This window comes from Mustelus asterias, chromosome 7 (genome assembly GCF_964213995.1).
Source record: "Mustelus asterias chromosome 7, sMusAst1.hap1.1, whole genome shotgun sequence".
Taxonomy (NCBI): Eukaryota; Metazoa; Chordata; class Chondrichthyes; order Carcharhiniformes; family Triakidae; genus Mustelus; species Mustelus asterias.
The window spans coordinates 39,035,728-39,055,339 of record NC_135807.1 but is presented as its reverse complement, the minus strand read 5'-3'; the positions used below and the strand labels follow the sequence as shown (position 1 = coordinate 39,055,339).

At 41.4% G+C, this 19,612-nt stretch overlaps 1 protein-coding gene across 6 annotated transcripts in view; it reads right to left on the bottom strand.

The window, feature by feature from the left end:
* LOC144495654 (uncharacterized) overlaps positions 1–19,612 on the bottom strand; it is a 361,405-nt gene that overhangs the window by 247,473 nt on the left and 94,320 nt on the right. For all 6 annotated transcript variants that reach the window (XM_078215920.1, XM_078215921.1, XM_078215916.1 and 3 more), the window contains exon 3: positions 18,177–18,251. In XM_078215920.1, the coding sequence (XP_078072046.1) occupies positions 18,177–18,251 (75 nt within the window). The remainder of the gene's footprint in view (positions 1–18,176; positions 18,252–19,612) is intronic.

Below are 19,612 nucleotides of genomic sequence, written 5' to 3'. Positions count from 1 at the left end.
AAAAATTGAAACCATTTCCAATTTAGTATAATTTATATTCCATGAGTGAATCCATTCCATTAGAAGTGTTCTAAATCATGAACACAGTTTGGCACAATACAAGTTCAAAACGCTGCTCCCATTGTCCCCAGTTATTCAACTAAATGACATAATGGGAGTTGAACAAAGGAAGCAAACAGCACAGCTAAAGTTTTAATCAATTAAATCAATGATGGGGTGTGGGAATGTGGGAGAAATCACAGAAAGCAACGTAAATTAAACCTTAAATGCCGACTTAACATTACTTCAACATTTGGTGTTCATATACATGCGGCTTCCCTCCTTCAACCTCCCACAAATTGGAAAAGTTTCAATGTAGGGCAAGAGACAAAAAAGTAAAAAGGCAAACAGATCAACCCAAACTACTCAATTTCTCAAGGATAAAGTGGAAAGCCATATTTCCATTTGTTTCTTTTTGGTCATATTGTCAATATACAAGGACAACTTACAGAATTGACAGGTGGGTACTGGAATTTTTAAACCCCATCCAAATAGATAGCATGCAGCTAATAGCAAACTGTTGTGATTTTACAGAATTCATAATGAATAGAAGGAAAGCAATCCTAAGACTAGAAACCATACTCCCAGCATGCATGAAACTCCAAATAAGAGAATGTAAAGTTCACATGCATTTTAAGAACATAACTCATTCCAGACTCCAAACCAGGACAACTTTTCCCGACTAGGTTAAGTGCTATCCTCAAAGTGGACGCAAGTAGGTTTGGCCATTTCTGGAAGCAACATGCATTAGGTTAATTTAATCATTGAAAAATAAAATAGGTAAGGATTTATAAAGGGGAGAAGTTTCAGGTGTGTCAACTTTATAATAAAGCACAGGTGCCAGACACCTACAGATTTTCAAAGCATTTGCTGTGTTTCTTTTTTTTTGACCAAATATCTTTCCTTTTCACCAAAAGATACTGCGCTTGCCAGGTTATGGTTTTGAAATGCACCAGATGTTTTTTGGCACTTTACCAAGCAGCTTAGATAGGTAATACTACCCAACATGAATAAACACTCCACATACTTTGACATAGACATAAATGCACAATTCAACAAAGACGACCACCTAGTAATCAGTAGCCGAATCCATGACTGAATTTTCCACTCCCTAGCCCAGGGAAAAAGTGCTGCATTAGCTGAGACCAGCTAGATTCCTGGAAAAGCAGTCACAAAAGTTTAATGGATACACAAACAACTAGAGCTGAAATTAAACTCCTTACAAAGAAAGTTAAAATATAAAAAATGTAAAGAATGCACATCTGGAAGAAAAACTTCAACCAAATCATTAATATATAGCTGTGTATTAAAAACATTGAGCGTCAATTCCCCCCACCGCCCCAATAAATGACATCAAAATTGAAAGTGCCTGCTTACATCAGAGGGGACAAGACAGAGATATGCCACAAGCACCAGTGATAAGATTTGTGTAACTGACATCAATGAGACCAGAAGTCTTAAAAAATGAAGAGGCAGAGGTACCTTAGACACCCTTTAGTTTACAATGGAAACGTTTTGAATAGATAAGTCATGGTTTCCAGCAACAGGCCTGTTTGTCACTCAGCATCCAAGCCCTTTGCACAGTAAAGAAATGTTACATATAAAAGGCCACTAGGTTGCAACACCAGAAAAAATTTAGGCAGCCACAAGCAGACCAAAATTTAACCATCACTCCCCTGGGAATGCAGTACCAATATTTATTAAGTCGGGGATGACCATCAAAGCTAGATTTTATTTTTAGGGCCATGGTCCCATACAACCTGGGAGTGAAGTAGTCAGAAACAGAGTTGGCATCTCAACCTCTGAGCATTTCTACACTAGGGAGAAAAAGCAAAATAGACAGAGTTCACAAACTTAGGCCTCTCTCAAGTCATTGATTGAGACTACCCAAATTTTAAATATTCCTATTTAAGGGCATGAAATAAGTATAGGTCAGCATTCTCATTGTATTAACAGTATTCACAACTGTCGTGCTTTCCAAAAGAATTCCAATCACAATCTTTGCTAGGGTTAAAATCTCACTGTTTAGTTAATGCTCTTAAAAGAGGACATTGATTAATTAGTGATAGCCAATTCTGAATTTTTGCCTGTTTTCTCCTTCCCTTCCATTTTTATTTAAAAAAAGCCATGCAATAAAGATTTAAATTTGCAAAAAAAGTTAAATTGCTAATGCTATCCTTAAAAGTACAGTAAAAAGACATTTGAAGCCCATATAATAAATAAGCATTTGGACTACTTCAGTCATTGCAAACCAGCCATCAGTCTTGGTTTGCCTTTCAGATTAGTGAAGCAAAATTAACATTTGGCACTTCCATTGCTTTTAGATTAACTAAGATTTGGTTAGAAACTTCATGTCTCAACCCAATAGTTCCATTACCAGCACTCCAAAGTGGTATAGATTACAAGCTGTTTCCATTTCATCCCTCTCCATGTATACAAATGAAGTTAATAATAAGTTACAAAAAACGCTATACAGATTTTCAGTGGTTGGATAAACTATTCAATGAGCTCTTTTTATAAGAGTTACATGGATTAAGTCTGATTAAATGTGATTTTTTTTACTTTTCTAATCATCACCACCTCTAGGCCCGTAACTCACTACACCAGTCTGCCAGTCAGATTCCAAAAGATTATGAAAACAAAGCAGAAACGGCCAAACATGTAAAGACGCTCTTTGGATCTTTGGTGCTCGCCAGAAGTGGAACCGGAAATAATTGACAAAAACCTTCTCAAGATGGCACTTTCAGAACTGTAGAGTTGAGTTGTGCAAACATTTAATCACTGGAGCTGCTCTTGTATGTGGTGCAGAGTGGCCCGAGTGATAAACTGCTCCATTCTACGCTGCTAGACACAAATAGTTGGAGGTAAGGGAAGAGAGAAATAGGGAAAGGAGAAAGGAAGCAAAAAAAGCACAGGAAGTTAGTGCAAAGAGTAGAAACCAGATATTTTAAACAGACAAGCCATCTGGAAAACGTTAGATCACAAACCATCCAAACCACAATGTTCTCCAATTTTCTCCCTCCTCCTTGAATCCTCAATTCTATGCTCTGACGCTGACATCTGGTACTTCACCTAAATGTCCATTATTCATGTGTAAGCCTCAACAGGCTCTCAACTGTGGAAATCACTGCTGAGCTTAATCCGAGATTCACACAATGAGCTTCCAGATAGCTAATGTTTTTCCCATCTCTAGTCAAAGGGATAAACACTAAATGCTGCTCCTCTGGCTTTACCAATTCAAAATCGAGCTTTGTGGACTGTATGGTTCAGACAGTGTGACTTTACCTGCAAATATTTTCTCTTCTATACAAATCCCAACCTATACATTACACAATAATTGGATAGGATGCCTCTGAATACAAAATGGACTGAAATATTTACTTTATAGTGCCAAATTACTTAATACATTACCAAAACCAATATTTGGGTTGTATTTAAATTTCACCTATGCACTTAATCCCTCTCTTGGAGCCAAAAAGAAAGGTTTGCTGTATTTTAAAACCGGTGATTCAACTCTAATTAATTCGTTCAGATGCCTGAATCACTATTGTCTGCAGTCTGTTTCATCATCCTTGAGTTGTTACAGACAATATAAATACTGGATATGACTCACCATTCATTGATCTTTGAAAAAAAACATGCACGCATTTGTCATCCACTGAAGGGGATGACTGCTGCTAGGGTACCAGCTCCACAGCAGCCCTCTGTACTTACAAATTACATTCCGTTCACATAGGCCAGGTTAGTGGACTCTAAGCTAAGCCACAGTGAGGAAGTGTCACAGCCAAACCCACCCAATCTTTGCACAAGATCCATCTGCTGTATGTCTTGCAGCCCATCTTAATTAATCCATCAAGAAAGACTTCTAATGCCCTTCTATTTCAGCATCAACGGTTTCAAAACACAATCACAGGATTTTAATGTCCAGTGTAAATACTGCTTCTGTAAGTCTGTTCCATACCATACATATCATAAAAGTCTTCTCACATACACTATGATCAAAGCCCTAAATATAGCTTCGCCTAAAACTATCACTTTGTCCCTCTAGTCGTTCTTCATCATTTTCTACCACCCTCTATTACTGGCAGTGACCAAACGGCATGTTCTTCCTCCCAAATGCAAGTCAGTTAACTCAGCTTAAATGTTGTCAAGCGTTTAATTTGTTTTCGGTAAAGAGTCTAAAACTGTATGGGTTGCAACAAAGAGCATCGTACCCACAATTTTGTTCCATAATTAGAGGTTTGCTAGCATGTATTATGAGGTTAGAATTGTATTTGGGATAAGGAAGGAGTTAGAACAACTGTACTAATGCACATCCATGTTTGACCTCAGGGTAAGTGCAGCATACCTGAAGTGTCATTAAAGCAGCAAAATATAAAGTCACTCAGTTGCTTCTGACATTGCTCAGCAGCTAATTTAAAAGAGTGGCAAAAGGTCTGAATGCACAAGCTCCATGAGAAAAGGGACACACAAGTAGAAAGTAGTTAAATCAGTTGGCTAAAGGATTAAGCTTAACATGAACAAACAAGGGACTTTACAAGAATGCAACTTGCATTAATACTGTCCCTTAATCACTGAAGCCCTTCGTAGAGCAAATTATTGTGCAATACTGTGCAGTTTTGTTGTGAAGTCATTTTGCACACAGACATCCCAGAAACAGCAATGCTTTGGTGACATTGGCAAGTTCAACAGGGGAATTCCTCTGTGGTTCATGGGTGTTAATCCCATGGCAAACACTTCATCCACAAGACAGCTCTCCATTGACGAGCCAACACGAAAATAAAGACTTGAATCCACAATGATGCAAAAGGCAAGTTGCTACCAACTGAGCCAAGACAGTAAAGATGGCTCAGGTCATCAAACCCATACCTTCCATAACATGATTCTACGCCTAAAGCAAATCTATTGAAGTCTAAAAAATTCCAATCTAAATGGAAAGAAGGGCTGAAAACAGTGTATTGAGAATAAATGAGGATAAATTAAAAATAAACACTGATGGTTGTATATTCACAGACAAAAATACAATATTTGGATAAATTAAAATATACAAAATATTACTTGAGCAGTATGCATCATGTTATTTACTACCCAGTTAGTAAATGGAAGACCCAAAGACATTGCCACATTGGCCATGAAAACAAGGAGTCAATGAATCTTCCTCAGAAGGATTCAAGCAACCAGGTCAAAAGAAGTGAACAGCGATAAACCATCACACATTAGCCAGCTCCAAATACATGAAAACAACTGAGACTTGGACTGGACTTGCACTTTGGCTGGACAACGGGTTTGTGATGCAGAGTGATGCCAACAGCGCAGTTTCAATTCTCATGCCAGCTGAATTACTCATGAAGGCTCCATCTTCTCAACTTTGTCCCTTGTCGAAGTGTGTTGAACTTCAGGTTAAATCACCACCAGTCAGCTCTCCCCATCAAAGGGGAGAGCAACCAATGGTCATCTGGAACTATGGCGACTCTACATTTTACACTTTGAGGGAGTTGTCCTGGGAAGAAGCCTGGGTACTTGGTCAATTAATAAATCCATACAGGACAGAACAGTGAGGTTCAGCCCCTGAATTTTGTCAATTTTCTGATCACAGCCAAAGAATCAATTTGCCCCAACACTGAGCTTTTGGAGGATAAACAGTGGGCAGCAGGATATATAGGAAAGATAGAAAAAGCCAGGCAAGATTCTGCCATCACTACCCTGCAACTTCTGACGATAATTGCACTTGTCCATGGCAATTCTCACAAATAAACATCTCAGCCATGAGAGTTACATATGTAGTCACGTATCATGGCTACTGAGGCAAAGTATTGGATGTCTGTCAGTGCGAATGCAATTGTATCGTGAATCAATACCTCGAGAGAAGATGCGCAAGGGGAAGAGAAGCTTTTGTTGCTGTCTTGGTTAAATACTGGGAACATTCAATAGTAAGGACAGAGAGCCAATTCTTTGGTTATAAGGATTTTAAAAACAAGGAATCAGATAGTAGGCACCACACTTCTCTAAAACAAAATAATTAAAACAACCACTTCCCATTTAAGTAACGGAACAAAGATCAGTTTCTAATCACAGGCTCCTCAGTGAAAGAACTAGCTTTTAATTTTTATTATACGTTTGTGCACTTCTCCAAAACAGTTTTCCACCTCTTGACAAAAGTTTCCCACTTCTGGCAACACACTTCCTTTGATAATTCGGCCATTAACAAATTTTAGGGTAAACTTCCTTTTTTCAAGATGCAAACAAAAAAATCTGTTCAGCAACAGTTAATACCACGACAAACTGGCACCACCTGATTTACACAAAATGGATTAAATTGAGAATATGTGTAGTTTAAAATTTCCATGCAAGGTAGAAGTATCCAATTAAACAGCATCAACTGTCTAATGTACACAATTTGAGAGTCAAATTTGCTAGTAATAATAAAGGAGGTTGGAGGCGGCGGGGGAACATTTCATTTCAACAATAGCCATCATTTTGCCTTTGAAAATATTGAGGGACAGGCATTTCAAAAAGTCTCATTTCTGTTGTTACTACTCCTCCCTGACTGCCACCCAATCAACTGCCAGATGGGGTGGGCCACAGTCTCCTAAATTTCATTACTATCTGTCAGCATTCAACAGCTGGCATTTAGCAACAAACTGAATAATGACATGCACAGAAACTCCACAAAGAAAAATTAACACCTACTTTAAAACAAAGAAAATTCCACAAGTTTGTGATATGACTTGGCTACCGTAATCTCTCAGCATCCATTTTAATCAGCATTAAGTCACATCAGACTGCCATTGGATGTACACTCAGGATTATTAATAAAGACCAATTGCTGCCTTCTAATCTCCTCCTTTTAAATTTGCAGGACCAGTTGCAATGTTAAAAGCCGCTGCTAGCAACCAGGTTATATTTTTCCAAAAGGGGCTGAGGGCTAATATCACAATGTTCATCATTCAAGGGAGTCAGTGTGGACTTCAGCTGGGGTAATAGAGGCTGTGATACCTCAGATAATATAACTTGGTGGGGGAGGGAGGAAAGGGGTGACCTGTTTTATCTATGAAACCAGGATGGGGAATATCGCTGATCAGTAGCTAACTGGTGATCATGAAGTGTCCTCAAAAGGCAGAAATAACAACTTTACAAAAAAATCAGTACTTAATAGGGGAAGGAGAATCAAAGATCAGCACTTTTCTGTATTAGTTTAGAACATGATGCAGTGGGAGGGTGACATACTCCAACCCTTCTGCTTTGAATTTATATTACATAAATTAAGCAAACCAAGTTTTCCAAATGTCAGACATACGTAAAACCATTAAAATGTAAGTTTCAATAGGAAAAACATTACAAGTGCTGTAGGCCAAATTGGGCGCTCCCTCTCATTACAAAATTGTTAACAGCGGCTACCAATTGTTATTATTGGCCACGTTGCTGTCCAGACTTCACCCATAGCCCACAGCACATTCTGAAGGATAATTCAAAATTAATGTGTAAATAGAATAGATTTACTATGCCCCTCCAACGCAAAACTTCCTTGAAGGCAGAGCAACTTCCCAGTAACCTGTTCCATCCATCCCAAGAAGTGGGAAAGAGTTGCAAGTGCAATTATCAGCAGAAATTGCAGGGAAGTGATGTAGGTGAGTGGGCCAAAAAGTAGGAGTTTAACGCAGGTAAGTGTGAGGTTATCCATTTTGATTGGAAAAATGGAAAGACAGCTTAACTAAACGGAGAGACTCTTCAGGGTGCTTTGGTGCAGAGGGATCTGGGTGACCTCACATGAAATCACAGAAAATTGGTATGTAGGTAATAATTAAAGCAAATGGAATTTGTGCATTTATAGCTAAAGGAATAGAGCATGTAAGTAAGGAATTGTTGCTGCAACTATACAAGGCATTGGTGAGATCACACCTAGAATACTGTGTATAGTTTTGGTCCCCTTATTTGAAGGATGTTGTGGCATTAGAAGGAGTTCAGAGGAGGTTCACTAGAATGAATCCAGAGATGAGAAGATAGAGCAGTTTAGGCCTACACTCTTGAGTAGAGAAGAATGAGGGGAGATCTAATTGAGGAATACAATGATAAAAGATATTGACAAAGTAGATGTAGAGTGTATGCTTTCTCTTGTGGGACAATCTAAAACAAGGGGTCATAGTTTTAAGATAAGCGGTAGCAGATTTAAAACAGATAAGAAACCACTTCTCTCAAACGGTCGTGAATATGTGGAATTCACTACCCCAGAGTGCAGTGGATGTCAGGACATGAGTAAATTTGGAGGTAGAAAGATTTTTAATTAGTAATAGGTTGAAAGGTTATGGAGGATGGACAGTAAAATGGAGCTGAGAGCGAGACAAGATCAGCCATGATTGTATTGAATGGCGGAGCAGACTCTAGATGAATTGCTTACTCCTGTTCCTAGTTGTTTTGTTCTTATGTGAGAATGGGGTGGGGAGAGAAAAGGGGTGAGAAAAGAGAGGACAAGTTCTACATCAAAACTAACAGCAAAGACAAAAACATATTGCCTCCTGAGCAGAGAACTCCTCTATACTGATGATGCTGTACTATCATACACATGAAAACTCAGCTACAAAGACTAATGGGCCTTCTTTCCCAAGGCTGTATCTTCTTCCCAAATACAAGTAGAACATAGAACATAGAACAGTACAGCACAGAACAGGCCCTTCGGCCCACGATGTTGTGCCGACCTTCATCTGAAACCAAGATCAAGCTATCCCACTCCCTACCATCCTGGTGTGCTCCATGTGCCTATCCAATAACCGCTTAAATGTTCCTAAAGTGTCTGACTCCACTATCACTGCAGGCAGTCCATTCCACACCCTAACCACTCTCTGCGTGAAGAACCTACCTCTGATATCCTTCCTATATCTCCCACCATGAACCCTATAGTTATGCCCCCTCGTAATAGCTCCATCCACCCGAGGAAATAGTCTTTGAACGTTCACTCGATCTATCCCCTTCATCATTTTATAAACCTCTATTAAGTCTCCCCTCAATCTCCTCCGCTCCAGAGAGAACAGCCCCAGCTCCCTCAACCTTTCCTCATAAGACCGACACTCCAAACCAGGCAGCATCCTGGTAAATCTCCTCTGCACTCTTTCCAGCGCTTCCACATCCTTCTTATAGTGAGGTGACCAGAACTGCACGCAATATTCCAAATGCGGTCTCACCAAGGTCCTGTACAGTTGCAGCATAACCCCACGGCTCTTAAACTCCAACCCCCTGTTAATAAAAGCTAACACACTATATGCCTTCTTCACAGCTCTATCCACTTGAGTGGCAACCTTTAGAGATCTGTGGATATGGACCCCAAGATCTCTCTGTTCCTCCACAGTCTTCAGAACCCTACCTTTGACCCTGTAATCCACATTTAAATTAGTCCTACCAAAATGAATCACCTCACATTTATCAGGGTTAAACTCCATTTGCCATTTTTCAGCCCAGCTTTGCATCCTATCTATGTCTCTTTGCAGCCTACAACCCCCCCCCCCCCACCTCATCCACTACTCCACCAATCTTGGTGTCATCAGCAAATTTACTGATCCACCCTTCAGCCCCCTCCTCTAAGTCATTAATAAAAATCACAAAGAGCAGAGGACCAAGCACCGATCCCTGCGGCACTCCGCTAGCAACCTGCCTCCAGTCCGAAAATTTTCCATCCACCACCACCCTCTGTCTTCGATCAGACAGCCAGTTACCTATCCAATCGGCCAACTTTCCCTCTATCCCACACCTCCTTACTTTCATCATAAGCCGACCATGGGGGACCTTATCAAACGCCTTACTAAAATCCATGTATATGACATCAACCGCCCTACCTTCATCAACACACCTAGTTACCTCCTCAAAAAATTCTATCAAATTTGTGAGGCACGATTTGCCCTTCACAAATCCGTGCTGACTATCCCGGATTAATCCGCATCTTTCTAAATGGTCGTAAATCCCATCCCTAAGGACCTTTTCCATCAATTTACCAACCACCGAAGTCAGACTAACCGGTCTATAATTACCAGGGTCATTTCTATTCCCTTTCTTAAACAGAGGAACAACATTTGCCACTCTCCAGTCCTCTGGCACCATCCCCGTGGACAGCGAGGACCCAAAGATCAAAGCCAAAGGCTCTGCAATCTCATCCCTCGCCTCCCAAAGAATCCTAGGATACATTTCATCAGGCCCAGGGGACTTATCGACCTTCAGTTTATTCAAAACTGCCAATACATCCTCCCTCCGAACATCTATTTCCTCCAGCCTATTAGCCTGTAACACCTTCTCTTCCTGAAAAACATGGCCCCTCTCCTTGGTGAACACTGAAGAAAAGTATTCATTCATCACCTCGCCTATCTCTACTGATTCCATACACAAGTTCCCACCACTGTCCTTGACCGGCCCTAACCTCACCCTGGTCATTCTTTTATTCCTCACATAAGAGTAAAAAGCCTTGGGGTTTTCCTTGATCCGACCCGCCAAGGGCTTCTCATGTCCCCTCCTAGCTCTCCTCAGCCCCTTTTTCAGCTCGTTCCTTGCTAACTTGTAACCCTCAGTCGAGCCATCTGAACCTTGTTTCCTCATCCCTACATAAGCTTCCCTCTTCCTTTTCACAAGACATTCCACCTCTTTTGTGAACCACGGTTCCCTCACTCGGCCATTTCCTCCCTGCCTGACAGGGACATACCTATCAAGGACACCCAGTATTTGTTCCTTGAAAAAGTTCCACTTTTCATCAGTGCCTTTCCCTGACAGTTTCTGTTCCCATCTTATGCCCCCTAATTCTTGCCTAATCGCATCATAATTACCTCTCCCCCAATTGTAAGCCTTGCCCTGCCGTCCGGCCCTATCCCTCTCCATTGCAATAACAAAAGACACCGAATTGTGGTCACTATCTCCAAAGTTCTCTCCCACAACCAAATCTAACACTTGGCCCGGTTCATTTCCCAGTACCAAATCCAATGTGGCCTCACCCCTTGTCGGCCTATCCACATATTGTGTCAGGAAACCCTCCTGCACACACTGCACAAAAAGTGCCCCATCCAAACTATTTGACCTACAAAGGTTCCAATCAATATTTGGAAAGTTAAAGTCCCCCATGACAACTACCCTGTGACCCCCACACGTATCCATAATCTGCTTAGCAATTTCTTCCTCCACATCTCTATTACTATTTGGGGGCCTATAGTAAACTCCTAGCAACGTGACCGCTCCTTTCCTGTTTCTAACTGCAGCCCATATTACCTCAGTGTGCATATCCCCCTCAAAGTGCTTTTCCGCAGCCGTTAAACTATCCTTGATTAACAATGCTACTCCTCCACCTCTTTTACCAGCTTCCCTACACTTACTGAAACATCTATACCCCGGAACGTCCAACAACCATTCCTGTCCTTGTTCTACCCACGTCTCCGTAATGGCCACAACATCGTAGTCCCAAGTAGCAATCCACGCCCCAAGTTCATCCACCTTGTTCCGGATGCTCCTTGCATTGAAGTAGACACACTTCAACCCATCTTCCTGTCTACCGGTACCCACCCTTGACCTTGATACCTTCCCCAATACCTCACCACCCTCAACACTGACTTCTGGACTACAACTCCTTTTCCCACTCCCCTGACAAATTAGTTTAAATCCCCCTGAAGAGCCGTATCAAGAAAAAATGGCTATGCGGATGACTTCCAGCAATTAAGAAAAGAAGCTCAACAATTTCCACCTTCGCTGTTTGCAGCACATGAGGATTGCCTGGCATGACAAAATAACAAATGAAGTCCTCTCAAAGTCAGAGCTCCTGAGTTTGTTAGATGCTCATCAAACAAGCAGCAGCTTGGTTGGCTCGAGCAAATCTGAAGGAAAGATGACAGTCACATACCCAAGAACTTTATTAGCGAGGTAACTGCAGCCAGATGACTAGTAGGACAATCAAAGTTCTGCTTCAAGGATGTTTGCTAACATGACATGAAGACCCTAGACATCAATAGCACAACTTGGATTCATTAGCTATTGAGTAAAATGGCAAGACTTCCTGTGGAATGGTGTGTACCACTACAATGACCAATGGTTAGGCAACAGGAACTAATAACAAAAACAACCAATGAAGCTCTGTAGTTTCACATGCTGCACTTGTGGCAGAACCTGCCTCTGAAGGATTAGACAGATTAGTCCATTCAGCCATATGATAGAATCATACAGTGCGGAAGAGGCCCTTCAGCCCATTGAGTCTGCACTGACACACAAGAAACACTTGAACTTTCCCTTAATCCTATCTACCAGCATTTGGCCCATAACCTTGAATGTTATGACATGCCAAGTGCCCATTCAGGTATTTTTTAAAAGGATGTAAGGCAACCTGATTCTACCATCCTCCCAGGCCATGACCACCCTCTGGATAAAAAAGCTTTTCCTCAGTTCCCCCCCGAAACCGCCTGCCTTTCAACTTGAACCTATGTCCCTTTGTGACTGACCCTGCAACTAAGGGGAACAGCTGCTCCTTATCCACTCTGTCCATGTCCCTCATAATCTTGTACATAAGACACTATCTGAAATGGATTTGTTTTCTGCATGTCCATCATCGCTCAGATGGAGGGCTGATGGAGGCAGAGGCAAGTTTTGATCTGCATAACTCAGTACTCAAGTGTACTTACCCACCAGGCCATAGAGACCAAAATAGGACCATAAAGTAGGATTTCTTTTTGTCAAATATGGTATCTTCAAGCTATACCCAATCAACAAAATGCATTCTTACAACACCCCATAACTATAAACTTTTGTCAGAGACCACATGTTTAATGATGAAAGACAGAGCTCCAAATTAATAACTTCCCATCCTTCCTCAAATCCCTTCCAAGTGGTTTAAGGTTGCTGCACCTGAGAAAACTGACAAGTTGCGATGCATGGAGCAGGCAGCACTCAGTACAATAAACTACTCCAATACAATTTGCTAAAGCTCATAATGCAGCAATGCAGCAAATATTTCCTGCTCAAAAATTTGACTCCCATCTGCCCAATCTGTTTAAGTGCTCCAGTAATTATCACACTGTCTCTTTTTTCAAATAGAAGAAAAATCTGGGACTTGGGCAACTCCAGCATTACAATGACGAACAGAGAGTTCCAGACTCTGAATACTGGATTTACATCCAGCAGGGTACTCACTTCACATATTGGAGCAGTTTGGAAGCCTCCCATTGCATCTAGCTGATCAACTTGATACGGGGTCTCCTAAGGTTAACGTGCAAGTTCAGTCGGCAGTGAGGAAAGCAAATGCAATGTTAGCATTCATGTCGAGAGGGCTAGAATACAAGAGCAGGGATGCACTTCTCAGGCTGTATAAGGCTCTGGTCAGACCCCATATGGACTACTGTGAGCAGTTTTGGGCCCCGTTTCTAAGGAAGGATATGCTGGCCTTGGAAAGGGTCCAGAGGAGGTTCACAAGAATGATCCCTGGAATGAAGAACTTGTCATATGAAGAACAGTTGAGTACTCTGGGTCTGTACTCGTTGGAATTTAGAAGGATGAGGGGGGATCTTATTGAAAAACTTACAGGATACTGCGAGTCCTGGACACGGAAAGGGTGTTTCCACTAGTGGGCACAACCTGAGGCTAAAGGGACAATCCTTTAAAACAGAGATGAGGAGGAATTTCTTCAGCCAGAGTGTGGTGAATCTGTGGAACTCTTTGCCGCAGAAGGCTGTGGAAGCCAGGTCATTGAGCATCTTTAAGACAGAGATAGATAGGTTCTTAATTAATAGGGGAATCAGGGGTTATGGGGAAAAGGCAGGAGCATGGGGATGAGAAAAATATCAGCCATGATTGAATGGTGGAGCAGACTCAATGGGCCGAGTGGCCTAATTCTGCTCCTACGTCTTATGGGGTCAAGAGTCAGGTTAGTGATCTATCCACACAAAAAAAGGATCTTTGTTATGAAACAAATCTGCTGGCGTAAGAGCAATGGAATAAAAAAAAATGGGTTGTCTTAAGTCCTGCCAGGCACAAAAGAAAACAAATCTGGCAAACTGGCATTCATTTCCCATCGCAAGAGTGAAAGCAGAGTAAGATTGATATGGAAATAAAGGGCAGCAGCAAAGCAGGTCCAAAACCAGCAGCGAGTGAGAGAGCAGAATAAATGGTATGTTGGCCTTCATAGCAAGAAGATTGGAGTATAAGAATAGGGATGTTTTACTGCAATTGTACAAGGCCTTGGTGAAGCCACATCTGGAATAGTGTGTGCAGTTTTGGTGTCCTTATCTGACGATGGATGTTCCTTGCTATAGAGGGAGTGCAGCGAAGGTATTCATTGGAGTTTAGAAGAGTGAGAGGAGATCTCTCAGAAATTTAAGAGGATTAGACTGGCTAGATTCAGAAAGAATGTTCCCAATAGTGGGGGAGTCCAGAACTAGGGGTCATAGTTTGAGGATAAGGGGTAAATCTTTTAGGATTGAGGTGAGGAGAAATTTCTTCACCCAGAGAGTGGTGAATGTGTGAAATTCACTACCTCAGAAAGTAGCTGAGGCCAAAACGTTGTGGGATTTCAAGAAGAAATTAGAATTTGCTCTTGGGGCTAAAGGGATGAGGATATTGAATATGATCAGCCATGATCATAATGAATGGCAGAGCAGGCTCGAAGTGCTGAATGGCCTACTTACTCCTGCTTATATTTTCTGTGTTTCTATGCAAGACCAATGGGGATAAAGAGCAACAGCAAAACAGGCCCAAGATCAGCAGTGAGAACAAGAGACAGCAAGACCAACCACATTTAAAAAAAAATCAAAACATGATGTTACAGGAAAGCAAGTAAGTGATTGGTTGGTGAGTTGGTCTCTTTTCCTTTCTCCAAACTATGGCAAATTCAAATGAGGAGCCAGAAAACTCTAAATTTTGATCACATTAATTAATTGTCATACTTGAGTACTAGCACGGTTCAGGTCTGAAGGCAGCTATTAAAGTCAATAGTTTAAACAAAGCACTAACTGGATTCTAAAAAAGGAAAAATATTTTTTGACCAAGATGAATCAGTCATTGCAGCACAGAAAGAAGCCATCTTGTCCAATGAATCGATGCTGGCTCTCTGAAGAACAATCCAGCTGGTTCCTTTTAACTACTTCTATCAATACATTTCCCTCAAGTGCCCTTCCAATTTTATTTTGAAATCATTGATAGTCTCCACTATTACCAGCCTTAGGCAGGCAGTTTCCTCCCTTCCTCCTGCACCATACCTCAAGCCACACATCGATCCTCCCCATGTTCCTATTTCTATTCTTGTGTGCATGTAATTCAGACATTACTACCTTGCAAGTCCTACTTTTTAAAAACGTTCTCCCTAGCTCCCGAAATTCTAACTATAGAACCTCAATACCTGCCCTCTCTACATCGTTGGTACCAAAATGTACCATAACTTCTGGCTCATAGGGGCAGCACGGTGGCACAGTGGTTAGCACTGCTGCCTCACAGCCTGGGACCCAGGTTCAATTCCTGGCTTGGGTCACTCTGTGTGGAGTCTGCACGTTCTCACAGCATCTGCGTGGGTTTCCTCCGGGCGCTCTGGTTTCCTCCCACAGTTCAAAAGACATGCTGGTTAGGTGCATTGGCCATGCTAAATTCTCTGTGTACCTGAACAGGTGCCAGAGTATGGCAACTAGGGAATTTTCACAGCAACTTTATTGCAGTGTTAATGTAAGCCTACTTGTGACTGATAAATAAAACACAGTCCATCCCCCCCAGAATATTCTGCGCTCTTTCAATGATATCCTTTACCCAGGCACTAGGAAGACAACATACCACGTGGGACTCGCACAATGACAAAAATATCTCATCCATCCTCCTGACTATCAAATCACCTATATTGACTGCATTTCTACCCTATCGATTGGTGTCATTGCACTCCGGAATGTACGATTCAGGAATTCTTATCCTCCCTGAAGCTCCGCAATGACTCAACTACCCTCAATCTTGAAACTCCTGAGCTCATGCCACCGGAGATCCAAGAGGACACTTTGATCCTCAAATTCCACATGGCACAGAAATTTCAACCAACATGTCTCACTTGTCCATCGCAGGAGATTTTAGCCTCAAGTTTAGGTTTAAGAAGCTGGTTTGTCCGCCTTAGAATAGAGGAAATCGAGAGCAGATTTGATAGAGGCATACAAGATTATGACACACTCAGGAAAGTAGACAAAGAAAAGTTGTTCTCATGAGCTAATTGAACAAGGACTAGGGGACAGATATTTCAAAGTTTTGACAAGGTATGTGGGGGGGTGGGGGTGATGTAGGGAAGTTTTTTGTTTGGAAAAGTGGTATGCGCTGAAAACTCATTATCAAGTGGTGGAGGAATTGGCTGTGCATAAGAGAAATAAACTTACAGGGCCACTGAGATAGAGCGGTGGAATGGGACTGGCTGGACACCATGTTCCAAAAGAACCTCCCCTGTGCCATAACGACTAGGACTGTGGTTTGGCTGAAGTTAATTTTTATTTTTACATCAAAGTGGAGCGCTAGGTTACTTATTGTGCGTGAACCACAGAGACTAGAGTCACAAAGGCCAACGGGGTAGGGATGGCAAGCTCCCATCCTGAAGGAGCTCTCTCTTAGACAATCCATCAGTTTTCATTGTCATTTTATGGTTCACTACGAAGCAAAGCATGTGATTTTGATACAAGACTTTAGTTAGGCCTCCATTATAAGATGGTGTCCAATTTTGGTTGTCTTACATTGTAAGAGACATTGAGGTATTTGAAAGGTTGAGAAGGATACAAGCAAGGTAAATTCCAGTTTTAAAACATCGGTTATCCTCTGAAGCTTGAAGAATTGAGTCCCTATACTTTCAAATTGATGGGAATGGATTGTGGTTATATAGACAGATTGCTTCAACTGGTTAGATTAAGTTCGGTTGGACTTCAACTTGGTGTTGTGAGACATCTTACTAGATTAGGAAGGACCAAGGATAGAACTAGATCGAGATTTAGAAGTTTGTCCTTTTCCCAAAACACAGTTCATTTGTGGAGCAGCCTGCCAGCTCATGTGGTCAACATTAATTTGCTGAATTTCTTCAAGAGATGAAGCTGTTTCTATTGGAGGCAAAGACAAAGCTAAGTACCTTGTAATGGACTCGTTTCAATCACCTGAAGGGATTTGAGGGGCAGTTTCAAAATTTCTGTCATGCAGCGCCACCCCACTACTGGTCAAAGCCTTTCCCAGTAGATAACATAGCTCCAAGTGGACAGAAATTTTTATCATGATGCACAAGGAATCATTTATACAAGACAGACTGCCGAAGAACATATGACGGATAAGTTATCAAACGGGGAACATTTTTTCTTGCTCGTGTCATAACTAGTACATGGCCATATTATTGTCTTCTCCATCCCAATGTAGTGGTCATTATGAAACTATAAGGGCAATGTGGTGATTTATCTATTTCAGTCTCAAGTTTCGCATTTCATTTAAGAGTAGAATTTGAAAATAAAATGCTGGGGCAATGTGCATATTGAAAATTTTATGCACATTATTCAGCATAGAAAAGGTTTAATCTGCTCTGCAAACTTTCAAAGAATACTCTTGAAAATGTTCAATTGTTCCACTGATTGAAGCATTGTAATGGAGTTATCAAGTTTGATCACCAATCTACGTTGAATTGCAAGGACTCACCAATGCAAACAGCTGTAAAGCTAAAAGGCCCTTGGAGTCTGCACCGACAATAACTATCACTAAAATTACACCAATCCCATTTTCCAGTACATGTCCCATATACTTGAATGTTATGAAAATAAATAGTGAAGGCTCTTAAAGTCAAACATTTATCGAGAAACCTTAGTTGGAAGTGCACAAGAAGAAACAGATGGCAACAGCAGCAAACTCAATTATGATAACCAGAAGGTGAAAAACAGTCTAGTCATTCATTGCTGATGTACACATTAAGAGTGGCCAATAGGGAGAGGGTGCGGCTCTTGCTAAATCTTAATCTAATGAGAATCAAAGTCCTCGGGAGAAAAGGTGCGGAAAAAGGAATTATTTTTTCATTAAAACATAAGCTCCTTATCTAGACAGAAGAAATCACATCCAAAATCCAAAACAGAATAATCACAGTTTTTACCGAGGATTCCCGTCAGAATTCCTGCAGGGAGTAGTGATTCAGAAAGCTCCTGCTGCAACCATACCTGTCTCATCAGGTTTTCCTACACCATGCTCCCCATTGGGCAGATCCCCTGGTCCCTGCTCACTAGCTCCAGAACCTGTAAAATTTCATACACAGCAGACAGTCAGACACTACACAACATGAATGGCATGATTCACAATACTCTAAACTCCAGAGCTCAAAATAATCACAACCAACTGCCTCTCTAGGACAAAGGAAGGAAAAACAATACACAAGACTTACTGCTTTTGGAGAGTACTATACATTTAAGCTCAGATTACCCATGAGGCAGTTAACAACCATGCACAGTTCTTCTGACAATTCCATGGCTAGTTCTCTTTAAATTGAGGGTCGGATCGGCATGCCACAACTAGCAAATGGGTCTGGAATGATTAACTCATGAAAAATCATCATCACTGTCATTAATTTAAGGCAACTGAATAAGTTGAATTCATTTTTTGTTAAAAGCATTTCTGGATTTTTTTTTAAAAAAGAACAATTTACCATTCTGATAGCCAGTTTTCAAAAAGTTCAAACCATTACCTTTATTATTAAAAACACATTCAACTTCTAAACCATTTTATGTTCTTTATAGTCAATGGCATCTAACGGGAAAATTGATCAAGTCATCAGGAAGCACAGATCACTTGCAATACAAACTTAAACAAAAATGTCAAAGCTCTTTAGAAATAAGAGCATCTCTATGGAAAGCAAATTAGACTTGTTTTATTCATTTACGGGATGTGGGCATCACTGGCTAAGCCAGCAATTATTGCACATCCCCAAATGCCCTTAAGATAGCAGTGACCCACTGCCTTGAACCACTGCAGGCACTGTGGTGTAGATACACCCACAGTACTGTTAGGGAGGGAGTTCCAGGATTTGAGCCCAGCGACAGTGAAGAAACTGCGATATATTTCCAAGTCGGGATGCTGAGTGAGTGGAGGGGAACTTCCAGATGGTGGTGTTTCCCAGTGCCTGCTGCCCTTGTCTTTCTAGGTAGTAGCGGTCATAGGTTTGGAAGGTGCTGTCTAAATGACAAGTTCCTACAGTGCATCTTATAGATGGTTTGCATACTGCTGATCAGCAGTGAAGGGAGTGAGTGAATATTTATGATGCGGTGCCAATCAAGCCAGCTGCTTTGTCCTAGATGGTGTCAGGCTTAGCGTGTTGTTAGAGGCAAGTGGACAGTATTCCATCACACTCCTGACTTGTGCCTTGTAGATGGTAGAGAGGCTTTGCGAAGTTAGAGCAGAGTTACTTGCTGCAGGATTCCGAGCCCAACTTGTTTTTGTAGCCACAGTATTTATATGGCTGGTCCAGTTCAGTTTTCTGAACAATGGTAACCTCCCAGAACGTGGATAGTGGAGCGTTCAGTTATTGAATGTCAAGGCACGATGGTTATTCTCTTATTGGAGATGGTCACTGCCTGGCACTTGTGGCATGAATACTGCTTGC